The 15,632-nt window shown below is 37.4% G+C and overlaps 1 protein-coding gene across 1 annotated transcript; it reads right to left on the bottom strand.

The window, feature by feature from the left end:
* Nucleotides 1-888: 888 nt before the first annotated feature.
* Nucleotides 889-14,559, bottom strand: LOC128241616 (inositol hexakisphosphate kinase 2-like). The gene is made up of 6 exons (XM_052958629.1): nt 14,455-14,559; nt 7,206-7,425; nt 4,103-4,265; nt 3,546-3,634; nt 2,949-3,124; nt 889-2,491 (listed from the first exon to the last, which is right to left on the bottom strand). Exons 2-6 carry the CDS (start codon nt 7,414-7,416, stop codon nt 1,898-1,900), a joined length of 1,233 nt encoding a protein of 410 aa, XP_052814589.1. The 5' UTR covers nt 7,417-7,425; nt 14,455-14,559; the 3' UTR covers nt 889-1,897.
* Nucleotides 14,560-15,632: the final 1,073 nt, after the last annotated feature.

Here is a 15,632-nt window from a genome sequence, read left to right as displayed (position 1 = left end):
TTTATACCAGTAGGAATATCCGACAACTAGTACAATATACGAGTACAATAATCTTTATTTAATGTCGAGTATATGGCAACAAGAAACATCAGCTCAATTAGCTATTTTCCGAAATGAATAATATACATACATAACAACGAACTGGTGACTTGGGAATAAAAGCGTATAGTTTTAAATAGGCAACATTTATATTTAAAAATAATAAACTTAGTATCGATTGTCAGAAACTTGCTTAGTCTTAGAAGGATATTGAGTTGTTAAACTGCTTCTTTTTGCACATTTGAGAAACCTCGGCATCAAAATTAATTAAACTGTCTACCTCAATTCCTAAATGTTTGACTTGTTCTTCGCAAACAATAGTGTGATTAATCATGTTAAATTGCTTTATTTATTTAACAGACTTGGAGCCAACTGAAATTGCCTGGGTTAGCCTGCATTTGACTGAAAGTAGAGCAGTTTATCAACATGTTACGTTCTTCTTCAAGAGTGGTCTTAACAACATCAGGACTTTTATTACACACAGAAAGAGTACTGTGATCTGCTTAACAAGAAGCGGCCCGACGTAGAGCAGTGACGTTTCTTACGGGCGACTACAAGAATGAATGAAATGTAATGCATTCTCCTTTATGTGTACTATATATCAGATGTGTTTTTTCCGTTTAAGTGTATTTGTTATAAAATGTAGTTCCATTTATGTGTATTTATTATCAAATGTATTTCCGTTTATATGTATTTATTATCAAATGTAGTTCCGTTTATGTGTATTTATTATCAATTATATTTCCGTTTATATGTATTTGTTATCAAATGTAGTTCCGTTTATGTGTATTTATTATCAAATGTATTTCCGTTTATATGTAGTTGTTATCAAATGTATTTTCGCTTATGTGTTATCAAATCTACATGTATATGTCCCATTTAGTATTAACTTAATATTAAGAAAAGGACGGAGCAAATATATATTTTAAAATTGATGCGTTTATTGTAGTATTGAATTAAATTATGTGCTTGTGTTTCTTAAATAACCTTTTGTAAATCTGGAGTTCCAGGTAAATCGCACTACATTAAACTTCATTCAATATTATCGCAATGGATCTTTGGCAAGTGGCCTGACTGTTACAAAGGCCAAACGGCATCTTTACACATTTAATTACCAAGAGACTATCGCTTGCAGCGTCAAGCTCGAAACACTTTTAATTCATACTGAATCACAATGGTTTATTGAACGCCATGATGGTCCTCAATGTCTTTAGTTTGTTATTTATAGTTCGTATTATTTTTTTAGAAAGGCGGACAACTGATAGAGTCAATTTTGTGTGACGATGAGAACTTTCTCCTGACTGGGTTTGGACCAATAACCTCATGGGTCAGAGATGAACATTTATACCACTTGCTGCCCATTTCTAGGACAGTGCAAGATTTGTTTTTTTTTACAGTGTAAAATCGCTTTGTCGAAATCTGGTATTTCGTATATCATCATTCTATCGAACTTTTTAACTTGTCATTTGTCAAGAAAAATAAATAAAATGATGTCCTAGAAATATTGTCATGCAAATCGACATTCCAGTGAAATATCAATCATAAGTGAAACATTGTTTATCAAAGCATCTGCATATAACAGAGCAATACATAAGTGGTATAAAAATACATGACTTTGTTAAAATGTATAGAACAAAATACCCAAAATAAAGATATTAACAAATAAAATTCCTTTCACTACTAATGACGAATTGCATTGGGTTAAGCATTGAAATAAAATATCTTATATTTAAAAAAGAGTAAATGTAATATATTAATAAACATGGCATCACTTATTATGGTGTCACTTTTTGGAAGCATCGACTGAACTGTTTTAATAGCATTCGTCAAAAGCCCACACAAAACTCATTTAGTATTACTATGTTGACTGAAAAACGTCGCGCAGAATGACTTGAATGCTTTTTAACCCCAACACAATAGGGTTCTCGCAAAATTTCTGTAACGACTCACTGGCATGCGCAAAGTCTATAAGTCGGACATCGACTTTGCACTCCGGTGAATCCGGCTCAAAATCGATATGGGATCTTTGACTTGTGTTATGTTCCTGCTGATTAGATAGGGTGACTAATTGCGAACAAAGCTCACTGTCACTACATGAACGCTCGGTCTTATCAACTTGGTTAACATTTTCTCCGTGCTTTCTACCTGGGGACATTTCACATGCATCAGACGCATGGGCATCTTTTCTGCTTTCAATGCGAGGCTTCTTTTCAGTTGCCGTCATACCCTCGTAAATTAACAATAACGAAGAAGAATGTAAATCTAAATATTTTTCTTTCAACAGAGCCCCTTCTAGCTCTGCAAGTTTGGTAAGCAGGGCCAAGATGATGTCGGTTCGCAACTCCGCCCCGTTATGGAAGAACAGTTTCAATTCCTCTATTGTTTCGGTATCGTTCAGCCTACGCCTGTGGTACTGGTTGAAAGTGTAGGAATCCGAAGTCTTCTTGTAACTCTGGAATACAGAACGGCCATACACACGCAATTCTAACCACAATAACATATGATCTAAATTGATAGGTATTGCAATTGACTAGTCAAGCAGTTGCCAATCAAACAATCAGTTGACCAATATTGAATAATAAGACTTTTTATATAAATTTTAAAAAAGGAACACGAAAAGTCGTGTATGAAATGGATTCAGTGAAATACACATCGTCAAATAACCAATAAGTCGCAATAATGGCTTTGTCGACTTATATAATTACTTCTTAAAAATTGAAAATGAGGCAAAATGCCCCAAATTTAATTGGGTTTATTTTCAGTAATCATATAAAAGATGACTCCTTGAAACACAATCAACATGCTATCTTATCAAAGTTTAATTAAATCCCGCATTTGATACTGTAAGAAATGAAAACCAAAATGGTATTTGTTAAAATCATTGTCACGTGACATTAGCAAAAGCCCACCTGACTTCCACAAATGCGGAAACCCAGTTTAGCGGAAGTTGAGCTCGCGCATCTAGTCTCGAGCACCTTCCGTTTTTCTGCGTCTAAATCCGCCCGTAACTGCCGTTTTCCCATCTTCAGGTCCATCAGACAGGGACGTTTGTAGTCTTTTACAAGGTTTTCAAGCATGATGAATTCTGAATTACGGTTAAGTATATTTAACAGTTTCTATCAAAACCGCCATAGCTAATTTCGTGCCTCCGGGGTAGTGTTCTTCCATGATATATTTAGGCCAAATTTAAAAGTCTAACGCCAACGCTTATTAAATGCAATGGAACACTGTTTATCGGTTTTTCGAGCATATAGCACGAGCAGTAGCAGTTATTTATTTAAGGGTAATGAGGCTTGCAGTGTTTTCGGCCACGCACATTATTAGATTGTGGCATTTTCGATCCACATTGCAAACACGGAAAATAAATCGTACGCCGATATTGTCAAAACAGAGACACACAAACAGACGCACGGGGTATTTCAAACAGTTTGTTCAATATTTTCTTTTTTAAAAAGGTAGCGTTGGAAGCTTTGTTTTCAGTACGTGTTTTCAACCAGAAAGGATACTTTGCGGTTTGTTGTTGGCCCAGAACCCGTACTGGGTGATTTGTCTCCCTATGCACGAGTTACTCCAGGCTGCGAGGGTTGGAGCCTCACTGAAACAAAATAATTTGTATGTATTGTCAATACACAACTCCAAACAATAGTATTTTGCGAGTTTAGTTAAAATTTTGGTGTCGTGTGATTTAAACCTCAATGCACGAATAACTCAAGGCTGGAGGGCTCGGGCTTCATTAAATATGATTCATCGAATGTGAACAGACATTGAATCAAATAAATGTCAGCATATATAGCTGTGTTACAGATGAGATGAATTCAATCAGGTTAAACATATATGACATTGTTCAACTTTTAAGTAACGTTCGATTAACTGTGTGATCACACAAAGGCATCTGACTCAAGTTTGGATTAGAAAATAATTGTGGTTAAGTTTTTTGGAATAACTTTCCATCTGAAGTTCCGAAATAATTACCTCTGGTTTGACTATATTACGCGATGAACACGAAAATAACTTTAATATTAATTTGGTTAAACAAACTTCTTTTGTTCAAAAACAAGCTTACTTTTCAAAACTGATATGCTTTTTCCGACGTCTGGTGGCAATGAAATCCTGAAGTCCGGAAGCACATCTCTCAGTTATCTCCCCTGGTGACAGGAGCTCGCGTGACACCTTTGCAACAAAGCACTTCTGGTTTTTGGTGATGTCACACGTGATGCTTGTTTCGCCTTAAGATTTTTTCAAAATATACTTCATTTATTTACATACACATGAACATACATAACTTACAGGTTTATTTTGACAAACGAAAAATAATAATAAATTGCTTAACCTTACAAAAAACGATGTATCTAAATAACCACATTTTATACCACTTTGGAAGCAAGTTCCTAATTAGGTCATTAATAGAAGAATGTTGTTGTGATTATTAAGACTATATATCTACTTTTGAACTGAGTTACTTATGTGTACGATTTGTATAAACCATTGTACTCGTTAACGTATTAGTTTTAACCAAAGCTCTCTTTTACATTGTAAAACTAGGTTGGGACGTCACAAAATATGATAATGCAGTTAGTAAGACAACTATTATATTGATGTTGAAAACACAGACAGAAGGTTGGCGTTTTGATTAGTTTCTTCCCTTTATGCTCTAGCGGAACAATGGCTAAGTTTTGTGAAATGCTATCTTGCCGCGTTAAACTGGAGTCTTTACCTTATGGCAACATTACAATGATTATCATGTATGCGGGTAGCATTTAACGCTGGAATACTCTGGTAAGGACATAAAAAGTGTCGTATAGCATAATAGCTCATTGGTGTTTGTCTACTTGTAAGTGTCTCCCTATACAAAGGATCTAGTAAAATTACTCGATTGATTAAGTCGTTGATATGAGTGTTCTAGCTTAAAGACGTATGTTAATGTATTACAAGGCATTTGCCACTGCTCACGACCTCTAAGGTATGACCATGGATAATATAGTTGTGGTTGATATGTTTGCGCTTTGTAAGTATATGGATGACTTTACACTTCATAGGGTGAAATTCCATCATCCAATCGGCTTCCCATTGTTGGGTATGACCATGGTCGGCCTGAAGTGCTTTGGTGTATTCCTTTAATGTACTCTTTCTATGTAGGTCACAGTGGTCACTGAAGAGACGTACGGATGAATTGGTGGGACTGTCTGTTGCAGGTCGGTTATGTGAAGGAGGAACAGTACCATCATAGGAAGTTTCCCTGTAGTACAACAGCTTGAACATCGGTGTTGTTGGAAGTTTTACATGCCGTTCTCGATTATTTCTTGTACTATTCAATGTCTGGCTGCTTGTGTGTTTTCTTTGCTTTCGCAAAACTTTTTTTCTTACGGTTACTAGCCTTGTTGACCTCCTTGTTAATCCATGGCTGCATGTATGTAGTTCATCTCATCTTAGGTGGTGCGCAGTCAGCAAGTATGTTTTTAAACAAATCTCACATGTTCTGGATGTCGCTTTCGAGTCTAAATATTGGAATGAAATCATTACTTAATTCATTTGCATTCCGTTTCAGTTAATAAAAAAATCTGCTCTTTTCCACTAGGGGATATTCTGCGATTTGGTTTGTCTTTTGTGGTCTAATATGAGAGTCAACGTAGACAATGTCATGATCCCCTTAACCAGGTAAAGTTGTGCGCCGCTTTATGAGAGATGGTCGGTTCGTCAAGAACATGTCGAGTATAATATCTTGTCGCGTTAATACTAATTGATCGATTCCAATATCTTCTATACACTGTAAAACATATTGTTGACATGACCACTGTATATGTCGCCTTTTGCGCTCGGGTTTTTCCATTTAATATCTGGAAGATTTGTGTCACCACCAACCAATACGACTGTTTTTTTTTTTTTGGTGTTTTGTATTTAGATCAGAAAGTGTAGAACCTAAGTCTTGCATATATTGAATTCGTCCATCATGGGGTCTGTATGATATTACTTGAAATTATTGATTTCCTTCGAAAGGGATTTCAGCAAAAACTGCTTCGATCTTAGAATGTAGTCCAATTTTGTCGATAATAAAGGAGCGCCTGATCGCCAAAGGAATCCACCATAGCCGTCAGCCCTGTCGTTGCGTGGGAAGAATTCTGAGGATTGATAGGACGCGGGTAGCCAGGTTTCTGTACCAATCAGTTTATAAGGGTCTGCTGTGTCCAGTAAGTTTTGTATTTCTTGTTCTTAGCGCTTTGTAAGTTAACCACGAGAACTTTTACATTGTTCAGTTTAGTCTTTGGTTCAGCCTGGCTACTGATGGACGTGGAGAAATGTGAAGATGAACCCGGCATTCCCGTACTGTGGGGGCGGATGGACTTGAAACACTATCACCTAGCGCTGAGTAACTATTTGAACTGTCATCGATAGTCAAATATTGATGTGGCAAAGTTCGGTACTCCACATTGGAGACAACACCACGATATATTCTCGAGTGCATGATATATATATGGTTCGCCAGGAAAATGCAGTTTCAGTGATGATGTTGGCATCTATCACAGACAACCGCTCGCTGCCACAAATTCATTTGAAAAAAATATAAGTGCCACAACACCAAATAATTGCTCAATTAAAATTTAATTGATATTTATTTTATCGGCGATAACGCAAGGCACCAGTCAAGGTCTGGATAGTATTTTCCTTATTTACGCATTCCGCAGATGGCCGAGAACATTTCTACGATTGAGAAAGTTGTGGTTAAAATTTTCCACACCAATATTGTATTGCTATTTAGTCATATGAGAAACCCGTCATAGCCCTGATATTTACGTGTTTCCAAAATTGACCGAGCGTGCTCGTTAAGGTCTTTTACAAGTTGTATCGCTTTATAGACAATATCATCAATAAAGATCAAGGTTAATGTTGTACTCAGAGTATGGACGTCGGTGTTGCAGCAACACAATTTTTTCAATCAGATGATTTATAAAAAAACCCCATTTATTGACGTTGTTGCAAAAATATTGATAAATACTTACTACTACTAATCACACACCTTTTAAACACTCTAGGCAAAATACACATCTAACGAAATAACACTTACAATTGCAATAAAAAAAAATGAAAGGAGAATATAACATTCAATAAAACACATTCAGCCGTGTCTTTGACAGCCGCGATAGTGCTCGAGTATTTGTTACTATTCTCACCCAAGTATCGCGGAATAAAGCATCTCAACGACTCAGGAGCGCGTTTGTAGAACGTTTGTTCCTGCTGAAAGAGTGGCTTGCAGATAACGTCAGAGCCGAGCTCGAGCACACAAGAGTGACCTCCCACCTGATGCTTGAAAGGTCGAAGCTCAACAGTCACTTCCGCTTCCGGTTCATCTTCACAAAAGTCAGCAAATGTATGGCATGACATCACGCTGATCTGCAAATAGAAAACAGTTTATGCGTGGAATAGTTTAACTCAAAATTGATCTTAAATTCAGGTGGTTCTTTCATTGTCAGGCGTTTCATATTCCAATCGACTGCACTTACTACCTCCATAATCAAGTTTGCCAGTTCCGGTTCACACAAAAAAATTGTTTCGTAAGAATCAGTTTGGTGAGGCCCTTCTAGATTTATCAGTAAAAAGTTATTGATTTTACCTCCTTTAAAATATTAACTGTCACTTATCTTGAACATGTACATACTACAAGTGATTAATGTCTGCTTTGATCGATTTACAGATAATTGACTCTGTTATTAAAGGGTACTGTTATTAAAGGGTACCATCGCTTACAGGTCAATTAAGCCACCTCTTAGTACCATTATGAATGTTAACTCACATGTACAAATATATACTAATGTGCATGTCGAAAATGCTGCCTTAATCTGACAGCTAGGTTTCGAAACATGTCCACGTGGAATACACAGCACAAGTACTGAGGCAAGTCGAGAATTGAAACTAAGTGACATAGCTGGTAATTCCCGTGGGTCGTGTAACGAGCGGCTTGGTTCAAAATTGACAAACTAATGATTCTGTTACTGCTCTAGCTACATGTGAGCCCAGACAAAGTTTGCCACCATTGCCTGTAGCACATGAAACATGGGGAGGTGTGGTCGTTTCCTGCGACTACCGTATCAAGACCAAGGATGACAACTCCTGAAGCTGTTAAAAAATTCTTTTGACACCATGACCGAGAAGATTGCTATGGTAATAATCAGCAATCAGTGAACACAGAGGGAACACACACATACAGATAAGTTTCAGAATAACGTTATAACTTGATGCGTATCACTTATAAATTATATTATTATTGTATATTTTCAAAATGATATGTGTCATTATTATAAGTTATATATCATTTTGAAAATATACATTGAAAGAGCAATATTCTGTAAAGTTTATGAATAAATCATGTATAACAGTATCAAATTGTTCAACTATTCATTCTTATAGATACAACATGTTAGACAATGCCCGAAACAGAATAAAACTACGCATAGCTGATTTCTATATGCAGACATCATTAATAGTTATAAACTTAAAGGAGATCGTTCGCAGGTTGTATTCCTAAACGTTGCTGAAAATAAGTGATTTCAAACAACTGACTCAAGTGCTCAATGTATTATAATTATGTTATTTTAAGCATCAATTCTTAGAATTTATTTATTAGGATATTTTAACATTGAGAAAAGCCTCTTATTCACATTTCAAGCATTTTATATATTTTGATTTCAGACACTATATAAAGTGATACATATACCTGTTTTAATTCAGAACGATATAAAATTGCAGTTATTTTGGGAGAGTATGCAGTAATATGTAAACGGTTCTCTTTCAAAGAAATATCGTGATACGGTCAGGGCTTTTAAAAACTGAAATAGGAGTGCGATAGCTTTTAATTCAACGTATGTAAAGGTTAAGCAGTCCCAGCCATTTCGATAACATATTAGTCTGAAAGAAAGACCAAATCGCCAAATTAAAAAAAACAACGAAAAATAGTTAATTCATATATAAACATGGTTTGTCAAACTTGCAAGCCCTTTTACAAACAGTCTGGCGAGAAACTAAACGTTAGATATATTAGGTAAAGTAGCTTATATAGCAATTGACTTCCTTCGTTTTGTTTGACATGTCTGCAATTAACTGTAAAATCCGCAAAAAAATTAATCGCGGGGCCAAATCATTTTTTAACGTTTATTTGATATGAAATACCCACACAGGCAAATATCCCCACTTCCAGACTAACCTCCGTGGGTGTTAACGTCATATTTGCCCCCGATGGTAAATCTCCTCATATAGAAGGCGAATTTGACAAGTCGCTGGACTCAGCATCTTAAAAAGCATAGGGGCCATCACTGGCAACGTCCAAATATGAACGATCTCTGTTCACTTTAATTTCAAGAGTTAAAGACTAAGTCAAAATCAGTGTTGTTTATCGAATATCATGCAGGACCTTGTGCCTTACCTTGACTTCATCTTCTATATATAGACAACGCAACGCCGGTTTGTTCTTTGTAATTCGTAATTATATATTTCAGCAGCTGATACTGGTATCTAATAGAGTCCATTTTGTGTGACGGTTAGATTTGGGGAGCGGGAAAATAACCAGAATACCTACAACAAAATATCATCAACCAGGACATCAGCAGTCAGGGTATCAACGTCCAGGATATCAGCAGCCAGGACATCAGCAGCCAGCATATCAACAGCCAGGAAATCAGCAGCCAGGACATCAGCAGCCAGGACATCAGCAGCCAAGACATCAGCAGCCAGGATATCAACAGCCATAATATCAGCAGTCAGGATATAAGCAGTCAGTATATCAGCAGCCAGGATATCAGCACAAGGATATCAGCAGCCATGATCTAAGCAGCCAGGATATCAGCAGCCAGGAGATCAGCAGTCAGGATATCAGCAGCCAGGAAATTGGCAGCCAGGATATCAACAGCCAGGATATTAGCAGCCAGAATATCAGCAGCCAGAAGATCAGCAGCCAGAATATCAGCAGCCAGGTTATAAGCAGCCAGGATATCAGCAGCCAGGATATTAGCAACCACAATATTGGCAGTCAGAATATTAGCAGCCAGAATATCAGCAGCCAGATATTAAGTAGCCAGGGTATCAGCAGCCAGGTTATTAGCAGCCAGGATATCAGCAGCCAGGATATATGCGGCCAGAAAATCAGCAGTCAGGATATTAGCAGCCAGTATATCAGCAGCCAGGATATCGCAAGTCAGGATATCAGCAGCCATAATATCAACAGTCAGGGTGTCGGCAGCCAAGATATCAGCACCAGGATATCGGCAGTCATGATATCTTTAGCCAGGATATTAGCAACCACAATGTCAGCAGTCAGGATATTAGCAGCCAGGATATCAGCAGCCAGGATATCAACAGCCAGGATATTAGCAGCCAGGATATCAGCAGCCATGTTATAAGCAGCCTAGTTTTCAGCAACTAGATGTTTAGCAACCAGAACATCAGCACAAGGATATCAGCAGTAAGGATATCAGCAGCCAGGATATCAGCAGCCAGGATATTAGAAACCAGGGTATCAACAGCCAGGTTATAAGCAGCGAGGATATATGCGGCCAGAAAATCAGCAGTCAAGATATCAGCAGCCAGGATATCATCAGCCAGGTTATAAGCAGCCTAGTTATCAGCAACTAGATGTTTAACAACCAGGATCTCAGCACAAGGATATACTCAGCCTAGTTATCAGCAACCAGATGTTTAACAACCAGGATCTCAGCACAAGGATATACTCAGCCTAGTTATCAGCAACTAGATGTTTAACAACCAGGATATCAGCACAAGGATATACTCAGCCTAGTTATCAGCAACCAGATGTTTAACAGCCAGGATATCAGCACAAGGATATACTCAGCCTAGTTATCAGCAACCAGATGTTTAACAGCCAGGATATCAGCACAAGGATATACTCAGCCTAGTTATCAGCAACCAGATGTTTAACAGCCAGGATATCAGCACCAGGATATACTCAGCCTAGTTATCAGCAACCAGATGTTTAACAGCCAGGATTTCAGCACCAGGATATACTCAGCCTAGTTATCAGCAACCAGATGTTTAACAACCAGGATATCAGCACCAGGATATACTCAGCCTAGTTATCAGCAACCAGATGTTTAACAACCAGGATCTCAGCACAAGGATATACTCAGCCTAGTTATCAGCAACCAGATGTTTAACAACCAGGATCTCAGCACCAGGATATACTCAGCCTAGTTATCAGCAACCAGATGTTTAACAGCCAGGATTTCAGCACCAGGATATACTCAGCCTAGTTATCACCAACTAGATGTTTAACAACCAGGATCTCAGCACCAGGATATACTCAGCCTAGTTATCAGCAACTAGATGTTTAACAACCAGGATCTCAGCACAAGGATATACTCAGCCTTGTTATCAGCAACCAGATGTTTAACAACCAGGATATCAGCACCAGGATATACTCAGCCTAGTTATCAGCAACCAGATGTTTAACAACCAGGATCTCAGCACACTAGATGTTTAACAACCAGGATCTCAGCACCAGGATATACTCAGCCTAGTTATCAGCAACTAGATGTTTAACAACCAGGATCTCAGCACCAGGATATACTCAGCCTAGTTATCAGCAACTAGATGTTTAACAACCAGGATCTCAGCACAAGGATATACTCAGCCTAGTTATCAGCAACCAGATGTTTAACAACCAGGATATCAGCACCAGGATATACTCAGCCTAGTTATCAGCAACCAGATGTTTAACAACCAGGATCTCAGCACCAGGATATACTCAGCCTTGTTATCAGCAACTAGATGTTTAACAACCAGGATATCAACACCAGGATATACTCAGCCTAGTTATCAGCAACCAGATGTTTAACAACCAGGATATCAGCACAAGCATATACTCAGCCTAGTTATCAACAACCAGATGTTTAACAAGCAGGATATCAGCACCAGGATATACTCAGCCTAGTTATCAGCAACTAGATGTTTAACAACCAGGATATCAGCACAAGGATATACTCAGCCTAGTTATCAGCAACCAGATGTTTAACAACCAGGATCTCAGCACCAGGATATACTCAGCCTAGTTATCAGCAACCAGATGTTTAACAACCAGGATCTCAGCACAAGGATATACTCAGCCTAGTTATCAGCAACTAGATGTTTAACAACCAGGATCTCAGCACAAGGTTATACTCAGCCTAGTTATCAGCAACTAGATGTTTAACAACCAGGATCTCAGCACCAGGATATACTCAGCCTAGTTATCAGCAACTAGATGTTTAACAACCAGGATCTCAGCACCAGGATATACTCAGCCTAGTTATCAGCAACCAGATGTTTAACAGCCAGGATTTCAGCACCAGGATATACTCAGCCTAGTTATCAGCAACCAGATGTTTAACAACCAGGATATCAGCACCAGGATATACTCAGCCTAGTTATCAGCAACCAGATGTTTAACAACAAGGATTTCAGCACCAGGATATACTCAGCCTAGTTATCAGCAACCAGATGTTTAACAACCAGGATCTCAGCACCAGGATATACTCAGCCTAGTTATCAGCAACCAGATGTTTAACAACAAGGATCTCAGCACCAGGATATACTCAGCCTAGTTATCAGCAACCAGATGTTTAACAACCAGGATCTCAGCACCAGGATATACTCAGCCTAGTTATCAGCAACTAGATGTTTAACAGCCAGGATCTCAGCACCAGGATATACTCAGCCTAGTTATCAGCAACCAGATGTTTAACAACCAGGATCTCAGCACCAGGATATACTCAGCCTAGTTATCAGCAACCAGATGTTTAACAACCAGGATCTCAGCACCAGGATATACTCAGCCTAGTTATCAGCAACCAGATGTTTAACAACCAGGATATCAGCACAAGGATATACTCAGCCTAGTTATCAGCAACTAGATGTTTAACAACCAGGATATCAGCACCAGGATATACTCAGCCTAGTTATCAGCAACTAGATGTTTAACAACAAGGATATCAGCACCAGGATATACTCAGCCTAGTTATCAGCAACCAGATGTTTAACAGCCAGGATATCAGCACCAGGATATACTCAGCCTAGTTATCAGCAACCAGATGTTTAACAGCCAGGATTTCAGCACAAGGATATACTCAGCCTAGTTATCAGCAACCAGATGTTTAACAACCAGGATCTCAGCACAAGGTTATACTCAGCCTAGTTATCAGCAACCAGATGTTTAACAACCAGGATCTCAGCACAAGGATATACTCAGCCTATTTATCAGCAACCAGATGTTTAACAACCAGGATCTCAGCAAAAGGATATACTCAGCCTAGTTATCAGCAACTAGATGTTTAACAACCAGGATCTCAGCACAAGGATATACTCAGCCTAGTTATCAGCAACCAGATGTTTAACAACCATGATCTCAGCACAAGGATATACTCAGCCTAGTTATCAGCAACCAGATGTTTAACAACCAGGATCTCAGCACAAGGATATACTCAGCCTAGTTATCAGCAACCAGATGTTTAACAACCATGATCTCAGCACAAGGTTATACTCAGCCTAGTTATCAGCAACCAGATGTTTAACAACCAGGATCTCAGCACAAGGATATACTCAGTCTAGTTATCAGCAACCAGATGTTTAACAACCAGGATCTCAGCACAAGGATATACTCAGCCTAGTTATCAGCAACCAGATGTTTAACAATCAGGATCTCAGCACAAGGATATACTCAGCCAGATACGACAAGCCAGGTTTTTACTTGAACAACTATGTACGGTCATAGAGTCAATATTGTACAGAATCCAGTTAAAGATGCACTCTTACTCCCAAATAAAATTTACCACATTTAATAATATTGTATTAGTATTCCAAAAAAGGATAAAAAAAAATGTCAAAAACGATGGTTCTTATGAAGTTTACCGAGTTTTATTTGAAAGAAAAGTGAATAAAACACGGTATTTCTACCTTATGAGACGATATAAGATCACAGTAAGTAAATTTTTTAGCATTCACCAATCATTTAATTGTTTTGCTCTTTCTGCTATTAGATACACGGTTACAATCTTGTTATCAGTAAATAAAATTTTCCATGAATGCATAAATTAGTAAGAAGTTAAAGATTTAACAGCCAAAATTGATGTCTGTTATACATGTGTATGTATTGATTTTGAATAAGTGTGTCAATTGAATCATATACATATTACGCTTATAACAACAAGGAAACTTATCACTTTTTCTTGTTATTTCACGGAAGAATTATGTGTTCGTGCACACACCTTAAGCAAACTAAGTGTGTTTGTAGATAAAATCGTCTAAAAATGAAGCATTATTTATTTTCAATAAAAACGGAAGAAATATGACAGCATGATCGTATATCATTATTCAGTTTAATCATATTTTGTACTTTAAAACACTAACTGACCCAAGAGTAAATATAAATGTTAACATTACCTTTATAATGTAATACCGTTCACTTTAAAGAATCGCTCGAAAATAGAGATTTGTTTATAAATGTAATGTATAATAAAACACAACACCGGTTCTAACGCTTTTTACCAACTGCTTAAGTTCTGATCTCAAAATATTTAAAGATGAAACATGATACTTTCCTTAACAATTTCTCAGAAATGAAACGAAATGGAATGGTCAGTTTAGAATTAAGTGAGTTATTACTTTTAATATCAATATTGGTCTAGACTCAGGTAACAATCCCCATTATACAACAGTATTTGAGTGTTTTACCAAAGGTAACATGGACAAATCTCTTAACAATAATACAATGGAAACTCCCAGAAGCCGACCTTTTCAACGAAGACCCTATCCAAAGGCATCAGCCTAAGAAAAAGTCGCATTTGATACAACAACGAAACAATTAAATCAGTTTAATATCGTTGCGTTTTCATGCAGTATAATTTCCTGTTTCTTAGATAGCCATAGATGCGCGGTATTCTGAAATAATCGTTCAAGCATAAATACATTCCATTACAACCACAAGATGAGAGCGGTCTAGTGGAATACGTGTCCGCCACTCACCCAAAAGCTTGTGGGTTCGATCCCCATCGGTTGTCCTTTCTAATGGCGTCTCAAAAAGGTCGCAGTACTGGTCTTATAAGCTATCATCTTTCGTCAAAATCGAGCTAAAATTAATTAGTATAAACTAACAAGAAACACAGACATCGCATGAAACGTATAAGTTTCGTATATGCCGAACATTCGCTCATTATGCAAATTTGCCACCGGGAACAAAAATACACACATGGGCATATTTGCACCTTGGGTATTTTAAGATGCGTTTATATGACACTTATGAAAAAGGGGGGTATTCTTTTTATCAAAAGCACATAATAGAAACACTGATGAAGCTTATATTACTAGCACGTGATATTAACATAATTATCTGTATTTAATACTGATTTTATTCACTAAGCGATATCAAATTGAAGTTATTTTGGAAAAATAATAAGAAAAATTGTGCGTCTTTCAAAGAAAATGATGTCAAACTGTCGGAAAACATTTAATCTGAAATATAAATAGGTGTTTATCATATAAATTTTAAGGTTTAGCATTCCATTTTTATAGCATTTGTGTTTCAAAGAAAATCTAAATAACCAAACTAGACACAAAAAAGT

The sequence above is a fragment of the Mya arenaria genome, chromosome 7 (genome assembly GCF_026914265.1).
Source record: "Mya arenaria isolate MELC-2E11 chromosome 7, ASM2691426v1".
In the NCBI taxonomy this organism is placed as follows: domain Eukaryota; kingdom Metazoa; phylum Mollusca; class Bivalvia; order Myida; family Myidae; genus Mya; species Mya arenaria.
Note: the sequence above shows the minus strand (reverse complement) of the source record. Positions and strands in the feature narration are given on the sequence as shown.

Bases quoted from the DNA above. Each gene is read 5' to 3' on its own strand.
- LOC128241616 (XM_052958629.1), bottom strand. From the start codon at position 7,416: ATGTCATGCCATACATTTGCTGACTTTTGTGAAGATGAACCGGAAGCG. The intron at 4,266-7,205 runs GTGAGAATAGTA...AAAAATCTTAAG, and splicing joins CTTTATTCCGCGATACTTGG to GCGAAACAAGCATCACGTGT. The intron at 3,635-4,102 runs GTAAGCTTGTTT...ATTTTGTTTCAG, and splicing joins AAGCATATCAGTTTTGAAAA to TGAGGCTCCAACCCTCGCAG.